The sequence below is a fragment of the Leptonotus elevatus genome, chromosome 7 (assembly GCF_054856555.1).
Source record: "Leptonotus elevatus isolate MCC_2025b chromosome 7, RoL_Lele_1.0, whole genome shotgun sequence".
Taxonomy (NCBI): Eukaryota; Metazoa; Chordata; class Actinopteri; order Syngnathiformes; family Syngnathidae; genus Leptonotus; species Leptonotus elevatus.
Window position 1 is genome coordinate 25,584,408 of NC_141245.1, and position 22,666 is coordinate 25,607,073.

At 41.5% G+C, this 22,666-nt stretch overlaps 1 protein-coding gene across 7 annotated transcripts in view; it reads left to right on the plus strand.

Annotated features, from left to right (window-relative positions):
- The window catches only part of robo2 (roundabout, axon guidance receptor, homolog 2 (Drosophila)), a 364,990-nt gene that overhangs the window by 292,149 nt on the left and 50,175 nt on the right, over positions 1–22,666 (plus strand). For 5 of the 7 annotated variants that reach the window (XM_086080355.1, XM_086080360.1, XM_086080362.1 and 2 more), the window contains 9 exons: positions 1,250–1,386; positions 3,470–3,481; positions 5,781–5,905; positions 9,166–9,337; positions 13,631–13,836; positions 15,578–15,659; positions 16,572–16,737; positions 18,242–18,408; positions 20,097–20,218. In XM_086080355.1, the coding sequence (XP_085936481.1) occupies positions 1,250–1,386; positions 3,470–3,481; positions 5,781–5,905; positions 9,166–9,337; positions 13,631–13,836; positions 15,578–15,659; positions 16,572–16,737; positions 18,242–18,408; positions 20,097–20,218 (1,189 nt within the window). The remainder of the gene's footprint in view (positions 1–1,249; positions 1,387–3,469; positions 3,482–5,780; positions 5,906–9,165; positions 9,338–13,630; positions 13,837–15,577; positions 15,660–16,571; positions 16,738–18,241; positions 18,409–20,096; positions 20,219–22,666) is intronic. The other 2 variants (XM_086080357.1, XM_086080361.1) reach the window with 1 other exon arrangement.

Genomic DNA, 22,666 nt, shown 5'->3' on the forward strand with positions numbered 1-22,666 from the left:
ACTTGCTTCAAGAATTCATGCCATCCTGGGAATATATCGTCTGATTCCACATGACTTACCGTATTTGCACAATTTAACGTTAATATCAACCTTTCCCTATTCATTTTAATTTGCATAAATAATGCATTATAATTTCACTGAAATGATTAAACCCACGTGTCCCCATTCAACGTATAGCTTTCGGTATCAGATGACACTTTTCAATATAAATACGCCATTAGCCATGACTTTGAACCGCTCAAGTTAGCTCGGTGGTTAGAGCAATTGCCTTCCACCACGGAGTACTGGACCTGGGTTCAAACCCCGCTTGGACCACATTTGAGTACTTTCGTAATGTATCCTTCAATTGACTTCATAAGCACATGCATTCAAATCTTAGCATTCGGCATTTCTGCATTGCCACGCAATTTGTCTCGTTCAGTTAGTTATGCAACTTCTATCGCAAAGTGTCCCTAAAAATCGGACCCGAAGCATCCTGCTTTTCCGTCTGCCTTTGTACTGGATTGATAACTCCTCGTTGCGCAGTGATGCTGGAACCACAGAAATAAATATAAATAATTAAGACCCTCAAGCTGCGTTTCCATCGATGCTAGTTTCGTTTTTTTTTTGTTTGGTGGGGCGTTGCATTTTTTAAGCATTTCCATCATAAAGCGTTCCTTGAACACAAGAATGTCCCATGTGAATTTCCACAGGAGAAGTCACACTTGAGTGTACCGCGTTGCTATCAGCGTCCCGCCTACGCAACACCTGAACCGTACCGCTTGCTGGGAAATCACGCGATGCTATTTGTTTAGTTTGTTCTGTTAAATGGCCTTCGCTTTTTGTGCCCGTCTCAATTCTGTTATGATTGCAAATGAAAGACAGCAGACATTTTTCAAGCTGGCACAGCAACTAACCCCCTTCTTCCCACTTCACCGCACGCTTTTCCTTGTCAACAGCTTTTACAATGCACACATATTTAATTACCGCGGGCCAATTGAAAGCACTTTTGCCTTTTGTGTGCTTACTCCACGCATTCAGTCAGACCTTGACCGCCGTTCGCTTTATGAAGATGCAGCGCGCGCACTCCGCGAAAAGCACTTCATGAATATTGAACACGTTTGCGGGGTTTGCGAGTGAACGGCGTTGAATAATTGATCCGCCTCGCCATCTCCATTTGTCGGAACGAGCAGGAGGCGGCAGTAACCGGACTTCGCTTGTCCTTTTTTTTGTTTAGAGGTCCTTACGTTGCATCTGTTTCGCCCGACAGGTACGAAATCAAGTACGATAAGGACGACTACGTGCTGCGGGTGAAGAAGGCGTCCGTCAACGACGAAGGCACCTTCAGCTGCGTGGCGGAAAACCGCGTCGGCAAGCTGGAGGCCGCCGCCACGCTCACCGTACGAGGTAACGCAACGTCATTTCCCGTAGAAACCTTTAACTGTCTTTTAATTTGACTTCCACGTCATTGATGTCGATATTGTCTTTTCACCTCGGGACAGGCCTCTGGTTGTCACCACTCTCTCATTAGTATAGCGTGTCCCAAAAAGTTAGTTACACATTTCCTTTTTGCTATTTGGTTTCAGGTATCATTACGACACAGGTGAGACCATCGGTGCGAGACATCTTAGGCTTTGCAGAACATGAAATAAGAAATGTATATTGAGTTTTGGGACACCCTCCATATGTGTAATCTTTGCAGGCAAAACCCAAATATCAAGCTTGTTAGATAGACGCTGGTTAGCTTAGCTTGTTAGGTTTATTCTTGTTTGCTTATCTTGTCAGCTAGCTATATCCTTGTTAGCATAGCTTTTTAGATATAGCCTATTCTTGTTTAGCCTAGCTTTTTTAGCTATATCCTTGTTAGCGTAACTTGTGAGACAAAAAAATAAGATAGATAGCTACCTAGCGTAGGTAGCTAGGCTATATATCAAGCTTGTTAGATAGACGCTGGTTAGCTTAGCGTGTTAGGTTTATTCTTGTTTGCTTATCTTGTCAGGTAGCTATATCCTTGTTAGCATAGCTTGTTAGATATAGCCTATTCTTGTTTAGCCTAGCTTTTTAGCTATATCCTTGTTAGCGTAACTTGTGAGACAAAAAAAATAAGATAGATAGCTGGATAGATAGATACCTAGCGTAGGTAGCTAGGCTATATATCAAGCTTGTTAGATAGACGCTGGTTAGCTTAGCTTGTTAGGTTTATTCTTGTTTGCTTATCTTGTCAGCTAGCTATATCCTTGGTAGCATAGCTTGTTAGATATAGCCTATTCTTGTTTAGCCTAGCTTTAGCTATATCCTTGTTAGCGTAACTTGTGAGACAAAAAAATAAGATAGATAGCTGGATAGATAGCTACCTAGCGTAGGTAGCTAGGCTAGATAGATAGATAGATAGATATGACGCTCGGTAGCTCATTAGCTGCTTTTAAACTAGAATGATAGATAATTACAATGATAGCAAGAACAATAGCTAGAATGATAGCTATGGATGATATACATTTGCCACCTTTTCAGTTTTTTTTCTTTTGGTTACGGCTTTAACGTGTAGAAATGGAGCCTCGATTGGGCAGAATCCAAATGTCAAGGTTTGCATTGACTGCTGACGCGCAAGCCCACCGAGATGCCGGCAGTCTATGAATCCCTTTAATTATTTACGTTTCCAAGGTGCCACACTTTGCCCCTCCCTAATTCCTCTTCTGCAGTTGTCGCCGCCTTCACAATCATCCAGTTGCCAGCAAAGCCATTTCACAGTTTACTGGCGCACGCCGCCACGGCCTCACCTGGGGGTTTGCGGGGTTAATAAAAAGGTCCTAACCATAATTTCCCGCCGTTGTCGGCACTCTTACCGCCATTAAACCCGACTTGTCGGCGGTCCCCGCGCGGGAGCGCTTAAAGGCGGCACAAGGACGTTGAGGGGGGGATGGTGCTGGGGCGCCTCGTAGTTTATCTGCAAGCCTGGTTCTTGGGAATCTTGGGATTTAAAATTGAAAATAGCACCTCTGGGATTTTTGCACCCTTGCCTGGCTATTTGCAGACCACACGTAGCATTGTAGCATTCATTGACATAGGCAGAGAGGGTCCAGCTGGCTACCACCTTGGACCACCAGGGGGGGGGGGGGGGGGGGGGCTATCATCAGACAATAGGACCCTCCAAAACTGTCTACACTGAACCCCAACATAAACATTTATTTAAAAAGCTTATAATTGCCTGAAAAGTGAGATTTTCAATAAATACGGAAGATAGTTTCAAATAAAAATAAACAAGCAAATGTGTAAATGTATGATAGCTAAGGTGTGCACATGTGGGCGTTCACTGTAGTCGTTTTTGAGTCAAAATTTGACCTTCCCTGTCTTGCTTGGTTTCAACATGTCATTCATTCTGACTTAAATTTCTTTTTTTTCTTTCATGTTTTTCTTCTGTTTTTGTTAAATGTCTGTGTTTTATTTGTGTGTGTGTGTGTGTGTGTCCACCACTCCATTGTCGTGTCTCCAGACGGCCGTGTCGGTAAGTAACCATCCTTCTGATTTGACTCCATCCCGCATGCCCTCTTTGCATCCCAAGTGCACTTTGCTTTGAACACTTTTCACCAAGGCAAGTGAAACTCACATTTCTAGACTATTAGAATTGATACCCCATCGGAAGTAATAGAAGTAGCAGTCGGACCTTTAAAGTTGGGTGTCCTGTCTGTCTGTCTGTCTTTCCCACCACCCTAACAGATGTGACATGTCATGAATTAAATATGGACACCGATCATGTATTTTGTTTTATTTTGTTTCTGGGTAATACTCAACATGCGCGCTATGAACTCAAAGGTCTCTTTTACTTTGAAGTCACTGTCATGAACACAAAGGGACATATTAGTAGAATCATTTGTATTTGAATAACCTTTTACAACAAATCAGAAGCTAAAGAAGCTAAGCTAATCCACAAAAATGCTAACAGAAGTTGTCAGAACATTAAGTCCTGATATACAGTGTGCAGCAATCCTCTTGAGAAGTAAAGATCACCGTATGAGGGGCGTCCTGGCTGGCCCAGAAAAATACAATGATGTCATCCAGGGTCACCACGGCAACAGCGCAGCCGTTATTTTGCTAACACAAGCCAGTGTACCGTTCACATGATTTAAAGTGTGTTACTGTATGAGCAATTAGCAAGTTGTTGTTTAAAACAGTACATATTCATACATGTCACTTTTTATTTTGACGTTTAATCGAAAACCATCATCGATATGAAAATACAAAATAGTGAAATAGTGATATAAATATGAAGTATTATAACACAACGATGAAAATGGCTCCAAAAAGAGCGTGAGAAAGGACAAGGCGGCTGCGCTGGTGGCTGTTTTTTTTTTTGTTTTTTTTGTATGTGTTTATCGATGGCGTGTGTGGGATTGCGGAAGGCGCGGGAGGCAGCTGAGTCCCCGCCAGAGCGTGATTTAGGAGCTCAGTATCAGTCGCGGGCTTTGAGAGCCACAAGATATCCGAGCTCTGCACAAGGCCAAGCGAGAAGGCTGTAAATCTGCGGCCATCTGCACCCCTTCCTAACTGTGTGTACGTGTGCGTTATCGCTCGCAAATGCAACACACATACACACGCCGATGGAGGGATTACAGGGGGAAAAAAAGCGGCCAAATGGGACCGAGTTGGGCCTTACTGGAACCAGCTGGCTTGTCAGACTTGAGAAGTAATAAAAAGAAGAAACGGGGAAGGGACACAATGTTGCAGTGCGGCAATTGTCTACCAAATCTACTACTCGCAGCCATGTACGCAATTCAGTAGGACCGCGAGCAAAACATGTGTGTGCGGTTCAAAAAAATAGAAAATAAATCAGTCGCAGTTCATGTTCACATGTGGGCGAGACCGATGAGTAAAACAGTCATTATTTGAAAGCGAGCAGTAAATTGTCCCATAAATGAAAGACTTTCAATTCAACACATAATTGTTGGAAGAAATGAAATAAGGATATATATATATATATATATATATATATATATATATATATATATATTTATATTTATATATATATATATATATATATTTATATTTATATTTTTATATATATATATATATATATATTTATATTTATATTTATATATATATATATATATATATATATATATAAACCAAGAAACTTGACATTAATGCTGATGCTGAGACTTCCTTTGCAAAGTTATTTGTGACAAACTGCCAAACGCCATGACATCCGCTATCCAGAGGCCGAGCTGCACTGTGTTTGTCTAAAGGGTTCGGCTGGAGCGAAAGGCAATTGAATTTCCGAATCTCATCTCCCCTCTTGCTTTATTATCGAACCTGCTGTGTCAAGCTGTCAGTGTCGAGACGTCTCACTTGGGCCCCGACTGCCGGCGCGTTACAACGTTTCTGGCAGCAGTTTGATGAAGCCCGCCGGTATCGAGCGTGCCGGCTTTTTGCTCCTTCGATTTCAAAGTTTGACACTTGACTTGTCAGACGCGAGGTACAGCAAACATTTGCTTTGAATCCACTTTTCACCAAGTCGGACTTTAACCACCTGTTCGTAGTCTTGTGTTGTCTTGGGTGTCGTTGGTGTGGTTGTCAGCGTGACTGCCATTCATTCTCTGGATAAATGGCCGACCTGGTTTCCATGGCGATGATCGTCGGTGTTCAAAGCCAAACCTGGAGATTGGGCTGCATGGATTTGGGTTCGATGGTGTGGTACTTGAAAACCTCCAGTAACCCGCCACTCTGGTGTTTTTTGTTTGTTTGTTTGTTTTTTTTTCCTGTTGTTTGACTTCACTCAGCTCGCAGTCGGTCTTCTTTCATTTCAGCTGCCCCACAATTTGTCATCCGCCCAAGGGATCAGATCGTAGCCCAAGGACGCACCGCCACCTTTCCGTGCGAGACCAAAGGCAACCCTCAGCCTGCGGTGTTCTGGCAGAAGGAAGGAAGTCAGGTAAGAGCACGTCTCACACAGCACAACGTCGTGGTCTCACTTAACACAAGTACAGCTCAGTTCAGTTAACCCTGCTACAGTTCAGATCCAGTAAACCCCAGTTGTGCTGTACAAGGTTCAGATCCAGTAAACCCCAATTGTGCTGTACAACAGTTCAGTTCTGTTAACCCTGCTACAGTTCGGATCCAGTAAACCCCAGTTGTGCTGTACAACAGTTCCGTTCTGTTAACCCTGGTCGGGTTCAGATCAAGTAAACCCGAGTTGTACTGTAGAACAGTTCTGTTCTGTTAAACCTGGTAAGGTTCAGATCAAGTAAACCCCAGTTGTGCTGTACAACAGTTCCGTTCTGTTAACCCTGGTAAGGTTCAGATCAAGTAAACCCGAGTTGTACTGTAGAACAATTGTGTTTAGGTTTGAGCGTACTGTAGACCAGTTCTTTTTAGTTAACCCCGGTATTGTTCAGATCAAATAAACCCAGATTGTGCTGTACAACAGTTCCGTTCCGTTAACCCTGGTCGGGTTCAGATCAAGTTAACCCGAGTTGTACTGTAGAACAATTGTGTTTAGGTAAGCCCGGTATTGTTCAGACCAAGTAAACCCTGATAGTGATGTAGAAAAGTTTAGTTCAGCTAACCCCGGTACCATTCAGATCAGGTAAACAAACCTCGACATCCCAAGGAAGGGGAACTGAAAAGTTGATTTCATACATTTTGGACCTTTCAAGATGGGAATGCAATATAATACGCAATAGACAGGATATGCGTGTTGCTCGGTGTTTAAAAATAAGCATTTCATACCGCAGCACTCTTTCGGTATGCCGTTATTTGGGCTTCCTGGTAGACCTTGCGCTTCTGTCGGTTGACCGAGAATCGCGCTCCGACAACGGCGTGCGATGGCAATCCAACGGCACTGCGGGAACATAACGTGAAATCATTTGGTTCTTAACCTGGGTTTCGATGTAACCCCTGGGATTCAATGAGTCGGTCTCAGGGGTTTGGCGGAGGTCCGGTCAAACGGCCGACTCAAACGATTCGTGATGTCGGCCATCATTGGCTGCAAGTGATCGCACGACATTGCTTGGCCTGTGCTGCAGGGAATTTGGTGCACTCAGTAGTCGACTTGTGGCCGTTGTGATGGTATGTTGTGGTGATTCTATATTATCGTAATCCCTTCAGACTACACAAAATGGCTGCTCTCCCTGTTCAATGTGTTCACCAGTCAACCCTATACTTATGTCTTGAATTTGAATTTTTAAAAAATCATTTTTGTTTTCAAAAGAGTTCGGTGAATGTGCATAGGAAAAAACGGCGGGGGTTCAAAACCGCAGGATTTTTTTTTGACACAGATCTTCACAGTTGACTTATCTGTCATCGGTATCTTTACTACCGCTTTTTTTTTCCAGCAGCCGGCTTTTCTTTTTTTTTTCGGCAGCCGGCGGCGGCGTGCGTGGCGGAGCGCTAATCGCTTTTCCCTGCCGTGACCCGTCGCACTGATAAGAACGATCCCCTCTCTCACTGGAGCAGTTAAGCCATTCAAATACCTGCGAATCCTCGCAAACACTCGACAACAGCGCCAATTAGGAGCCAGTCGGGGCTTGTCGATGAGCCCGCTGATATGATTCAGTTGTGGATACGCTTCAAACACACACACTCGCGTGTAGCCTGCAGGCTCACAAGAGGTGCGTGATGTTCACAAGCAAATGTTTTTTTGGCAAGTGTCTCACTGCTGCTGTTGAACTTTGGTGGAAGCGGGCGAGTTCCGCCGAGGTGGGATGCTCATTATTTTGCAGCCCAACTCGGCATCGTTAATTAAGAGTAAGCGACGGAAAATGCTGATTCTTTGCCACCTTCTCCCTCTTGAGGATAAGCAAGTGTTAAACGCTCATGTGCGACGGATGTCCTAATTTGTTGCGTGTAGCGTTTTGCTTGTTCATTTGTTGCATTCGAGCAGTTTGTCGTAATTAATTGAATCTAATGTGTCTGCTCTCCACCAGTGAAGAGAGTTCCCCCAAATGTCGTAATCATCATCCGTCGGTGTTCTAGCAACCAAGCTCGTAGATATAATAAAACAGGGGTGTCAAAATGAGTGCCTTCATTTTGAGTTCGTTTCTTTAACCCCACTGGCTCGCGATTAATGACCACCGCTTACTTGGAAAGCCTGTACTGGGGGAATTCCAGTCACAAAGCAGCAGACGCGTCCTCGTCAAAATCTTGCTGTAATAAATGTCATAATATGGTGGAGACCATTTTAAAAATGTGCAGAATTTCTCGTTACTTCCTGTTAAAAATTAGATAGCTCTTAATATGAAAGGAAAAATGCGCTGAGCCGTCACCGATGTCTTACAAATGCAATTATGCCATCTAGTGGCACATAAATTACCTCAACACAAATCAATATCGCACTCGTTTTTTACAGTACATCTTTTTAATTGTAACTACATTTTATGAATTATTATAAAATTATTGTATCAATGACTAAAAGATGCAGCCATATTTCTCAGTTTAACATTTTCCCCACTTTTATGTTAACAAGAGTATGAAAACTTAATCATATATTATTGTACATTTAGAACAGATATAAAAAATTGAGATTAATCGTGAGTTAACTCTTTAAGTCATGTGATTAACTCATTCACTCCCAGCCATTTTCACTGAAGCAACCCCCTTCGCTCCTGGCTGTTTCACTGGATTTTGACAGATTTTGAAAGGCCCACAGAATATTGTGTTCTTTTGCTATAAAACCTTGTTGAAAACAGTGGGAAAAAGAGCTTGATGGAACATGTCCCTGACCGATCTCTTATACTCCGCTGCCACCTTCTGACCCTTTTTGTAATAACTAACACTGCTTTAAGCAGCCTCTTCATGTCAGAAGCTTTATCAAAGCCTTCTGTATGCTCTAGCATGAAAAAAAAAACATGAAAAAAAAACGTAGAAATATGTTTTTAGCAGTGCAGGACAAAGTATTACATTTTTTTTTAGGGTTTTAAAGAGTTGATTACAATTAAAAAATGTATTTGCCTGACGCCACTAATCAAAAATAAATTGATGTATGTGTAGTATTTTCCCTTGTGGATGCAGCACTTCATCCCCAAGTTGCTCAATAAATCGTGTGAGCAAGTGTCGCGTGTCAGTGCATTTTCACCAAACATAAATACCACCAGATCCGGGTCGGCAACTGAGCCAAGAGCATTTTTATTTGGTTCTTGATGTTTCCAGGTGGCTTCTATTTACTAATTGCGTTGTTTGTCCATCTTCCCGCAGAATTTGCTGTTCCCCAACCAGCCGCAGCAGCCCAACAGCCGCTTCTCGGTCTCGCCCGGCGGCGCTCTCACCATCGCCTCGGTGCAGCGGGCCGACGCCGGCTACTACATCTGCCAGGCGCTGACCGTCGCCGGCAGCATCCTGGCCAAGGCGCAGCTGGAGGTCACGGATGGTAAAGCGCCGATTTCCATTCCAATGGCGATGTTAATAAATCTCCCCGGGCAACTTTACAAATGAAGTCAAATGTAAGGCAGCTTGTAGATCAACAAAATTGCTCATTCTTACTTTTGGCTGTGTGGCAATTTTGTTGCTAGGCAGAATTTGTCGAGCCCTGGAAGTTCCCAATGATGATTCCCTGCCAGCCACACCCACAATACTTTCAGGATATGATAATTTACTACTTATTAGTTGCAGTTGAACCCTTGATTGATTGATTGAATGATTGATTGATTGATTGATTGATTGATTAGTTGATTAGTTTTTTTCCCCCCAGGGAAACGAGCCAATCGAAAAGGCTTTCTTCTTTTTTTTTTACAAAATATATTTCAGCAAAGAAACTCAATGACTACAACATGTCAACATAAATGTCATCATCTCACAGAGAAGAATGAAATCATGAAGCGAAACAAAAATGGTCTCAAAAAATTGTTCACCCTTATCAGGCCAACAAAATTAGACACTTTTTATACATCTTCTTCTTCGGATGGTTCATATATTTAATTAGTACTTTCCGTTTTATTAAAAGAAATAATTGAACCGCACATTTTCAAATCATTTACGAGTACTCAACTCCTGAGCACAGGGTTCACTACGGGTCATTAAAAAGCATTAAAAGTCATGACATGGGTTTAGCTCAAATTAAGGCCTTAAATGGCATTCAAATACATTGAATACGATGTCCAGAGGCATTAAAAATGTAAATACAATTGATTTAATAATATTGTCTTCCATGCTTTAGTCACTATAACTCAATTTAGCAAAATATATGGTTGTTGTTTTTTGTGGGCGACTGGTGACGAGTTGTAATTAACAATGAACAAAATGGCCATGAGTCGTTTATGTATGAAACGTATTTGAAGCAGTGCACGAGAAATGCTACAAAACAGACTTTAAGCTGGGAATATATGAATGCAATTTCATGGAAGTCGTCAGTGTGCTTCTGAGAATGTTTTCGTTGCACCCGTAGCAGTTGGCCAGAGCGAGCCCGAGCACGACGTCTGTCATTTTCCCGCTTAGAAGACGAACTAAAGCGCCGTCCTTGAGTTCAAGTTTAACGATGGCTCGGATGCTTGAGGGACTCCGTGATTGAGTGACTGCGACGGCGAGAGAGACCAACGTACGCGGCGACACGGTACGAGAGGAAGAGCGGGCAGGAAAGGTGGGAGGGAGGTCAGGGCCACACCTGCTGAAGCCGCGCCGTGATTTACTGACGACGTGTCCGCCAGGTTCAAGGAGACCCGTAATGAGAAATTCCTGATCCGGAAATCCAAGGCCCTTCGGTGCGGCCTCCCGCATTCCGTAAGCACATCCATCAGGCTGGGAATGCCGACTCGCGTTCCCAAAATCCCCGTCTGGCCCATTTAGCGATTCTTGCGCAGCCTCCGCGTCAGTCTTTGTGAACACCAACGGGAGTGTCTGGAAAAGAAGCAGCTGTGTCTCGCCTCCTTTTTTTGATTTACATCCTGCAATTATTTCATATTTCTCCCTAAGGCCTGCCGAGCGACACGACAAAATGCAGCTGAAATGGATAATCGTGAACAAATTACAGTCGTTAACTCGCTGCAATCATAAAATTGCGGCCCCTGATGGTCTTACCGGGAAACAGCATTTTATTTTATTGAAGCACATATAACATGGTGCAATTGTCAGAGAGGAAATGGGCGAAAGTAAACAACATATTTGATTGGCTCTTGCCCTCATTTACTATTCATGCGCTTTTGAAACTGAGACTCCCCACGCTTCGCTTTTTAGCCACAGCTACAATTGAAATTCTAAATTCAGTGATGTTTGGTTAACAAGTACTACAATTTAAGAGTTTTTCCATTTACGAACCATCTCTTGGTCATTTTTTTAAATGTAAATTGCAATGTAAAATATTGCAAGTCTGCCCCCTGGTGGCCAACGCAAACACACCACATGAAACATGCACAATGCCCGTTGAATTAAAGCATCCAATTAAACAAATTATTTACTATTAAGCTATTTTACAGTACTTTATGTTATATCTCATTAGATATCCTTTCAAAGTAAATGTTAATGCAATGAATGCTACCATCTATAGGACATTACTGAAATTGTAGTTATTTTCAATAAAAAAAGTAAAATTACGAATTTTTACTGTTAATTTCTCAGTAAATATGTTTGTTTGTTTTCTAGGGTTTTAAAGTTGAATTTTTCTTCTTATTCCATTAAATAACAGACAAATATTTGTGAAATTACAAAACATTTGTGAATGTATTTTAACCATCAATATATGTATTTCTAATGGAGTTTTTTTTGTAAAATAACAGAAATATTGTTTTTTAACAGTTACAGTGATTTCATGTTATTTGACATGTAAAATCAGAGTTTATTTTTGTAAATTAAATATTTTCCAAATACAGGGGAAAAAACTGTAAAATAAAAAGTACAATTCTGTTATATTACAGGTTGTTTTTTACAGTGCAGTTAAATACTATGTAAACTCTATTTATTTATTTTGATTAAAAAGCATGTGCAATTTTGAGTTCACTGGAACGGATTTATGGCATTTGTATTCATTTCAATGTGGAAAGTTGGTTTGGAATACACGTGTGTCTTGGCTGGGTGTGCGGCAGGCTTAAAAGCTAAAGTGGATTTGGAAGAATTCCCATAACTGGGAAACCTTTTGCCATGGTTTAAAAAGTGAAGGGTGCGATAACGTGTTGAAAGGTTACAGAGGTCGTCGACTGGCTAATTACCCCCCGCAGGTCTGCTGTCATTAATCCATAGCGTCTAATTAATGTGGCTTCTGCGGTTTGCCAGGGGGCGCTCGACATTATTCAGCTGCACTGCGCCGCCGTTAACCCCCGAGTTCACCCTCTGACACCGCCACTCTTTCATTGAAGGATACAACCCCCCCCCCCCCCCCCCCACCCTACTCTTTTTTTGGGCCCTTTCTTCGATCCACTACAATGATTCATTACCTGCGCAGTCTGCTTGTAGTGAAAGGCGCTTCTTTCAGGAACTGGACGATCAAGAGGTCCCTAAAAACAACGGAATTACATCCCAATGAAAAATACATTGAAGTGCCAGATTAATGCTATATTTGAAAGAAAATACCAACAACTATATCATAATAAAATAATGATAGAAATAAAGCCCTACAAAGTTATTTTTTTTTAGCTGGATTATGATGTATGAAGGAATGATGAATACAACCCTAACAATCACAATACTACTACTAATAATAATAATCATCATCGTCATCATAATAGATCACAAAGGCCAATGTAGTCATAATAATAATAATAATGTAAGAAAAAATATATATAACCCATCATAAATAATGAACAAATCAATAATAATGATAATAACAATAATCATTGGCATAAAAAAATCCTTGAAAGGGTATAATAATAACATTGATAATTGATTTTTGAAATACACGTTCACGTACCCCGCCTACTGCCCGAAGCCAGCTGGGATAGGCTCCAGCAACCCCCGCGACCCTTGTGAGGACAAGCGGTATAGAAAATGGATGGAATTGATTTTTAATAGTAATTTAAAATATTCTATTAGTAATACTATTGCTAACAACTTCTAATGACCACAACAGAGAGCAACAGCAACAAAAGGAATAATAGTAATAATAATAATAATAGACCAAAACATGGAAACACAATTGTCATAATATTAATAATTGAACACGTAGTAATATTTTGTATAAATTAATTAATTAAATTATAATTAGGGATACCAGTACGACTATTCAGTCTTTGAGTACTCACCAATTACTGATCTCTCTATTACTTTTGATATCTAAAACACAAAATAACCAAAAATTGTGAACATAGACCTTTCTTTTTGACGCAGATAATGATTGGCCAATGTGTCAAACTGACGCAGTGAAGTGCCTGCAAACTGTTACAAGTAATTTGATCGTACCTCACAATGTCCAACTTCACCAAAATCACACTTGTGACTACCAAAATGTAGCCCAGTTGTTGTTGTGGATGACGATGACGATGACGATGACGATGATGATAGTTTAGCAGTAGGTTTGGACTAAGACATGATCTAAAAGACAAAACAGGCACAGTCTGTTAGCATGTAGCATCTCCTAATGATGCTTTTTTTCCTCCCAACCTCATTCAGTCATTTGGCAGCTCGTCTCAAAATAAGGCAGGGAGTCTCGGAATCCCGCCACTCAGCTGTCCGGGATGTTGTTGGGGTCCCACCGTTGGCATTCTGGAGTCCCTTCACGTTGCGCTTTGTTTTGCGGCAGTTCTGTCGGACCGACCTCCGCCCATCATCCGCCAGGGGCCCTCCAACCAGACGTTGGGCGTGGACAGCGTGGCTCTGCTCAAGTGCCAGGCGGCGGGCGACCCCATCCCTTCCGTCAGCTGGCTCAAAGATGGCGTCAGTCTGCTGGGGAAAGACCCGCGCATGTCCCTGCAGGAACTCGGCAGCCTGCAGATCACCAACATGAAGGTAAGGAGATTGATTGGTTGGTTGGTTGGTTGGTTGGTTGGTTGGTTGGTTGATTGAGAGAATTTCATAAATTTTCATATATAGATTTTGTTTATTTTTTCATTCGTTTTCCCTACTTAAACAATCAAATATTTTTTTATTTATCACAAAATGTTCATTTAATCAAGCAATAGATCAGACCGGTTAGCACGTCCGACGTGGGATCAAGTCCGGGCTTTGGTCTTGCTGGGTGGAGTTTGCATGTTCTCCCCGTGCTTGCGTGGCTTTTCTTCGGGTACTCCGGTTTCCTCCCACATTCCAAAGACAGGTTAATTGAACACTCCAAATTGTCCATAGGTGTGATTGTGAGTGTGGATGGTTGTTTGTCTCTGTGTGCCCTGCGATTGGCTGGCAACCCGTTGAGGGTGTACCCCGCCTACTGCCCGAAGCCAGCTGGGATAGGCTCCAGCAACCCTTGTGAGGACAAGCGGTTAAGAAAATGGATTGATGGATCATTTAATAATTACAAATAATAAGAATTAAACAATAATATATAATATAAATAACAATCAATAATATTATCGATAATAATCAACATAATTGATAAAAAAAAAAAAAATTTATTTCTTACTGCAAAAATAAACACAAAATTGATCAAACTAAGAAAAAGTAATGGCAAATAATCAAAAATGGCGCAAATAGGAAAACATGTCAATTTATTACAATTATTTAAAAATATAAATAAAACATAAATTATTCAAACAGAACTTTAGCGAGAAATCTAATTATAAATGTGTTAATTAATGTATTTGTTTTTTTATCGGGAGACCTTTTTAATAGCTGCAGACAATAGATAGCAATTTCTAAAAGATAATTGACATTGACATTATAAATATTTAAAAACAATTCAAAAAGTTAAAAAAATATATACAATAATAATCTAGTAATATAAAATGACTTTTTAGTATAATTCTTAACAGCAAAAAATGATAAAGAAATTCAGAAAACTGAAGGTGTGCCTAATGTTACATAACAGCGACATGCTATTTCTATTTACAAACACACACACACACGCAAATCCATCAAGATGATTGACAGGAAGAGATCTTAAAGAGATGAATAGGCCGCATTGATTTTTGCCCTTAATAGTTTGATGGCATTACTGAGTGGCCCGACAGCTCTAACAGGACTCGGCACCACGGGCTTGGATGGCCTCCAGCTGGGAGGATACACAGAAACGCGCGCACACACGCACACATGTCCACACGCACACACATTGAAAGTAGATTAAATGTAAAGCGCTCGCATCTTCCTTTCCCCACTCCGAGGCCTCGGTGGAATTTCTATTACGCTTGACAGAGCTGACGATCGCTGACATGTTAATGAATAAATGGAAAGAACGCGCACACAAGCAAAGCAAAGTTGTGGAAGGGGACGGACGGACGGACGGACGGACGGACGAGCCAGCTGTCGTCGGTCCAGGGGTTTCGTGCGGCCCGCCCTAAACGAATTAGCTTTGTTGTGGTCGGCGGGATGGCGCTGAAGTGAAGGAAGGCTGCTGAGTAGGAAATGAAATTCATTAGGAAATTAGCGTCAGCACCGGCTCGGCCAAGTTAGCTCGTAAAAGCGCTGGCGGCGACTTTTACGGCACTGGGATGCCAGCGATTTTGCTTGTGTTGCTCGAAAGTGCTTCACATTTGTGCTGCATGAAGTCACGGACACGGAACGTGATTTGAAAAGCTTTTCTGTTATTGTGTTAAAGCTGTCCGACTCGGGAATCTACACGTGCGTGGCCACCAGCTCCAGCGGGGAGACGTCATGGAGCGCGTTCCTTGAGGTCAAAGGTACTTGATGGCCGTGTGGATTTTCAATTTTGCCAGGTTGCATTTACAATACATGCGAGTAATCATTTTCAAATGTGGTCCGGTTTTAATCACGCGTGTTAGATGTTATCATAGTTAGTCAACCTCATCCCATTTTGAATTAGTCCAACTATAAATCTAGCATTTTAGTTTTTGAGTCCAAGAAAATTGAATTTTTTTAGTCAGCAGATATATCGGATATAAATTATTATTTATTTATTTTATTATTTTATTATTTATTCAATTACTATTTCACATCAAATTTTCTCTCCTCATTTTGATGAAAAAACAAGTGGCTACTATGGCTCCATGCTAAAAGCTAACAAATTAGCCAGCATTAGTTAGCGGTCAGGTTAACGTCACTGTTGGAACGTTATAGCCATTGGAGTAATGTTACGTTAAAAGTATGATTGACTTATTTTTTCTAATCTTTCACCGTGAATACACTTCCTGTCTGTCCCATGTTTTCGTGCATGTTGCACTCGCTCGCTGCAGATTTGAAAGGGGGTTGCGTCACTGTGTGTCACATGACAGCGTCACAGTGACAGATTAACAATTTTTCATGAACTAAAATATCCATAGATTTTTGTCCAGTTTTTATTACGGGTAAGTGAAGTGCATTTTCGTCTCGTCTTGTTTATTAATGAGGGGTTTAGTCGAGTCTGTGAAAAATGTGCGTTGATTAAATTATTTTTGTTTAGCACACGGTCGTTCAGCTGTTGTCTCTGTTTTGTGCTATTCGCTAACATCAAGCTCAGCCCTAAACCTCACTTGAGTTCAGAAGAGTAGTTTGTTCGACCCCTAACTCCAAAACTATTACTCATCATAAACCCAACCGCCGAACCCTAATCAGAATATCCCAAAAGTAGCCTTAGAGGTCTTTCTGGTCCGCAGAAGGCGGCGTCGTAGCGCTCGCAAAGAACCGCGATGACGACGAGCTCGCAGGCCCGCCGTCCAAGCCTCAAGTCACCGACGTCACCAAGAACAGCGTCTCTCTGTCCTGGCAGGCCGGGCTGGTCGGCGCCTCGCCCGTCAGCTACTTCGTCATCGAGGCCTTCAGGTTTGTGTCGCGTTACGCGCAAGCGACGTGTGAAAACATGCAAGTATTCGTTTCTAAAATGCGCCAAAGAGATGTTTGTATTTTATGAAGTTATATCGCAATGATAACGTTTGACCTAAGCCCATTTTTACCTTTTTAGGCTAACTGGAATAGTTTGGTAAATGTGCTGGGGGGGTTTGTGTTGATGTACATCATTTATAATGGTATTTTTTTTCTGGGGTATTTTACACTTGAAATCCAGATTGTATTGATGTTCTGACTTAGAAGTGGGCATCTTCAGCCCATTTACTGTCAGCTGTCTTCAAAACAGCCGTTTTACAGCATTTTGACTGATCTCTCAAAACCCACACAATATTAGCAACAAACTTACAAAAGAGTAGACTCTTTTTTTTCTGATCTTGGTTCTTCTTGGTTTCACCTAAATACCAATTTCTTACCAACAATCTGAGAAAAAGAGTGTTTTGTGAAAAGCAGCATGTCAAGCTAAATTCGATGCTCCCATGTTTCGTTTTGGGACACCTCAAGCGATAACACAAGACTCTGAAAGGGCTTTTTTCCCCCACACAATAATTTCTTTAAAGATGTACAACAAAGAAATGTGGTGTTATTTGCTGTTGTTGTTTTTTCTCATGCATAATTACCGTGAAAAATCCAAATTCACCACCAAATCTTTATTTTATCTTCTACTCACAAGCTGTGCTGACCTTAAATCCAACGCGATATGGGGAAGATCTTAGTCTTTACAGTGATTTACCCGCCCTGGGCATGGGCGAACTAGGCGTTCGCCTAGGGCGCTATCTCGTGGAGGGGGCGCCAAATTGCAAGGCAAAAAAATTTTTTTTTCACACTCATGTTTTCTAAAATAAAATATGTTACACAGCAAATATATTTTATATAATTTTTTTTTTTTTTTATGATTTTTAGTCCAAATAAATGACTATGAGATCATGACCTGGCACCCTGAACCTGACCCACTGCTGCTGTTTACAGTGAAATTTAGGGGGAGGGGTATTAGCGCTAAAGATGATATATTGATAGATGGCACGTGTTGTCCATACATCAAAAACATTTACAATGAAATGGTCAAAGTCTACAGGTGCTGCATTAGGAAAGTGGCGAAAAGGAAGAAGAGGGGAGGAAAACAGGCCCAGGGTACCCTCTATCATTGTCTATAAAAATAAACATGAGAATAGCGTTAGCTTCTTAGCTTGCTTGTCATTTGTTTACATCCATGCTATTCTGCACATCAGAGCAAAGCAAAGTCAGTCCAGTCCAGATTCCTGCAAAACTAATTCTATAAATCATTGTTTAGCATCATCACAATCGATACTTTTGCCTATAGGGCACCAAATCATCCTGTTTAAATCGCACAGCTGGGCAAGACCAAATCTTCCATAGCGACTCATTGAAAAATATACTTGACGAATATATTCGCCGTTGGCAGCAAATGTTTGGTTTTGAGTATGAGGAAAAACATGATGTGACTTGTTGTTTCCCCTCGCAGCCAGTCGGTGAGCAACAGCTGGCAAACGGTCGCGGATCACGTGAAGACCACCCAGTTCACCGTCAAGGGTCTTCGGCCCAACACCATCTATCTGTTCATGGTCCGAGCGGTCAACGGCCAGGGCGTGAGCGACCCGAGTCCCATGTCGGAGCCTGTCAGAACACAAGGTACGTCGATCGACTGTCCCTTTAAGAGGGAAGGTCGATGAAAGCTCCAGCCCCGCCCCCGCCCCGCCCAGCCCCGCCCCGTCCTACGAAGAGCGACACTGATCATCATCCTCTTTGCACTGAAATACGGCAGAACTTTTCCCGAGGTCAAACTCCTCCATCTCAGCCCGGCTTCATTACGGCCTACACTTAAGCAATTATGGAAAGCAAGCATGTCTACTGTTGGACGGCCAAACTGAGTTAACGCCGTCGCCGGTATGTTAATGAACATAACGGGCAGAAACGACTGCCTCCCGGCTCGTTGGAGATTTTATTACAGTGGCGGTCGGGCCTCCGTCTCCTGATTACATTGATATGATAATCAGCCTTTCAGCTAAATAGCGTCAAGACGAGTGCGCGCGCTTCATAAAAAGATGAGTCCATTTGAATTTCATCCTCGTGCAGGTCGAGGCTTCCGAGTGATATATAGACATGTTTATTGACACTGGCAATTTTTATTTTTTTAACCGCGTTCCAGCCGTCCTGCAGGATTGCTTTGAATATGATTTGTGACTCTTGAAGACTAATCTTCTGCACTGATGTTTTTTCTGTTGCCTGTAAATTAAAAGAGCGCCGATTAATAGTCAAACTTGAAAATGTCATCGAGTCCGGTGCAGGTACTGTATTTTCTTCATATTTTTGTGCAGTCTGGTTTGAGAACCACTGGATTATGTTATAGGTCAAATTGCCCCATTTTGTAGTTTGAAAATCCCTCCCAAAAAATTGATACTGAAAATAAATTTTGCTAAATCTGTACTCACAAAGAAAATATATATATTTTATTATTATATTGACAGTTTTTTTTTTAAGTTAATGATTAAACATGCAAATCCACAAACTATTCTCATTCACTTGACAAATCTGAATTTTAAAAGGATACGTGACTCATTGAGCCATTTTCAGCAGTAAAAAGTTAAATGAATTTGATTATGTCATTATTTTTCTTGGACAATTAATAATAACTTTAAAACTTTTTTTTTGCACTTACTGTCAACTGAAGATGACAAAACCTTGTGCTGAGGACGTCCAATCATGGCTCACCTGTTTTCTGGATTTGGTCAGCAAACTGAGCCACGATTGGTCGCTAACTACTTCCTCAGCAAAGGTGATGTCATCTTCAGTCGACAGCAAGTGGAAAATTTTATTTTTAAAGGTATTAATTGTACATGAAAAATAATGAAGTTACCAAATTCATTCTGGTCAAAATATAAACTTTTTGCTGCTGAAAATGGAGTCGAGTATCTCTTTAAAATGATGAAGTTGCCTGATTATAAAAGTACAGACACAGCTTGTTGTTGTTAGCCGCTAGTTGCACTATTGCGGGATTCACCATGACAGGGAAGGTGCCGAAATGCTGCCTGTGGTACTTTTTGGTGTCATTGATAGCTAGCGATTCGCCGATTAGCTCGGTTGAACCACTAAAGATTTCTTGTAGTCGACGACAACAAGATGAATGTGGAGTCAAAGTCGATGAATCGATGACATCATTGATATTTTTTCAGCATAGTAGGGTAGCAGATGGTCGAAAGTCGTTTGTAAATTGGCCGATCGGAAGACGAAAATGTGCTTAGCGATTCGTCGGGCTTTGAGCATCGACGCATAGCAGTAAATCGTTTCAACCGGTATTCTCCGTCTCTCTCGGCCCGCAGACATCAGTCCACCGGCTCAGGGCGTGGACCACCGACACGTGCAGAAGGAGCTCGGCGAGGTCATCGTTCGCCTGCACAACCCCGTGGTCTTGAGTCCCACGGCCATCCAGGTCACGTGGACGGTGAGTTGGCGGCACAAAATGCCGGCACAATTTTGCTTCCAGTCGGGATGAAGGTGCCAGACACAGGAATGCATTTTCACCCTTTGAAGTCACTGCGGAAATGCCAGCCTTGGCGGAGGTCAGCAGCCTTCTGAGTATATTTGTCACATATCACGTAAAGTCAAGCCGAAAGTTGAATTAAGGTTTAATAGTAGTAGGAAAAGTTATGAAACGTGATCCAGCGTACATGAAGAATGTTTTTCATACTTGTTTTGGAAAACAAATTTAAATTATGCGAGTTAATACAGGTAAAAATAATTCTTTTTTCTTGTAATCCAAAAATGTCACTTGTCAGCTGTTTCCAATGCATTCATTTTAGTAAATAATTCTCGCGGGATTTGTTCGGGATGAGACATTTTGTGGTCTGTTAGCATTTCTTACCAGATGGTTCCCTTTTTTTTTTTTTTCTTGTAATCCCAAAAATAAGTTTTCTTTTTATTCATTTATCATTCAACTACAAGTAGTACTTTGTAATTTCCCCATAATTTATCTTTCAATTTCCTTCATACGCATTCAGCTTGCAGCATTCACACGCAATTTCTGCAAAAATTGCACTTCGTCGAGTTGTAGTATAACATTGCTAAAGTCCACAAGATTAGTCTTAATAATGGTTTGTTTTTTTCCCCTCAACTTTTAGTAACATGTCCGTGGTTTGCTCCTTTAAGTAAATGCACATCAACTCGTGGTAAATGACGTCTTTACGCTACAGCAGAAGCAAATAGAAATATACAGAAACATCTGGCTGTTGATCCATCTTGCTTTTATTAGGCCAGGCGCATTCTCAGTCTGACAGAAACGAATGTTTATGCTAATAAAGTGTTTAGCAAACAGTATTTTTCCTGTTATGATATGACGCATCTATCTTCCTTTCTTCAGCGTATGTGCAAACGTTTACATTTCACAGCATCAGCGCATTCTGCCGCATGTGACAAATTACCGAGCGGCTGCAAACTCGCCTAACGTGATTTTTTTTTTCCCCCTTTTTTCCTTTTTTTATTATTTGTATAAATCACTCAGGTCCGCACGCACGTGCATCTATCGTTGATGTGTGTGCGTGAGGAAGGCGGGGTGCCGTTTCCGACGCGCGGCACATTAGCAGTTTTCCTGCTGACATGTTTATTTACCCGAGTAATAAGTCTCACCTCGGGACTTGCAGAGCGAATTCAAGACGATGGCGTTTTTTCTTTTTTTCTTATTTTTTAACGACAACAACGTCCAATCAACGCAAAAACGCGACTCCCGCTCATCAATCAGCCTTCCGTAAACAGCGAGAACCTCCGCTCCGAGATCTTTTATATTCCCAAATCATTCCATTAATAAGTCAGCCGACGCCATTTCACTGATTTACTCTGGCGAGAGAGAAAGAAAAAAAAAAAAAGCATCTGTTTAATATGTCGTTTTGAAAGCTGGGCTTTTTGCTTGTACTGTTAACAAGCCATTACGATGAATGATGTGGCCGCTGCCCTGGCGCATTGAGCGGAGGGGAGTTCTTTTGGTTGGGGGGGGGGGGGGGGGGTGCGGGGTCTTCATGTCTTTATTTAATGGCAGCCATTTGCTATTATCAGCGCTGTGACATTCCCAGTTGGTAGCTAGCGGTTGGTATTTAGAAAATACACGCATGCGTCCTTCAAGGTGGCGTTATAGAATATGTAAGAGGTGGTAAGTCGTAAGATGGGCGGCGCGCGTTAATGTCAGAGCGTTCATTAAGCTAAGCGTAGATGTCGCTGGTGATAAAAGGACCCATTAAATTAGTAACGGCCTCTAAAGTGTCGTGAAAGCAATCTGAGGAAGTACACGGCCAACAAAACAGTCCTATTTGAAGATGTCCACCTTCAAAGGGCATATTGTTTCGTAGCCACAATTTCAAACAGTTCCTTGGTGTCTTAAACGGTAAATCAAGTTAAAAATGATCTTATGTTTTATGCACACGGCATTCTGATGAACTCGTTTGCTCCCGAAAACGTATAAATACGTTCTATTTTAAATAATACCAGTGTCCTAAAAATGGATGTATACGTTTTTTATATTTTGTATGCTAGAGCATACAAACGGCTTTGATGTAGCTTTTGACCTGAAGAGGACGGTTAAAGCAATGGAAGCTATTATAAAAACGGCCAGCAGGTGGGAGCAGAGTATAAGAGATCAACCATGGCCTGTTGCAACAAGCTCTTTACCCAACTGTTTTAAACAGATTTGTGAATAATCATGAAACTTAGCTATATTCTAATGCTAATTGCTGCAAAATGGAAACAGATAGAAATGTACTTTTTTTTTCCTGATGAAAGAAAATATGTTTTTATTGCAATAGAATACAATATTCTGTGGGCCTTGAAAAATCAGTCAAACAGCCGGGAGGAAAGGGGGTTGCTTCAGTGAAAGTGGCTGCGACTGAATGAGTTAATATTTCCT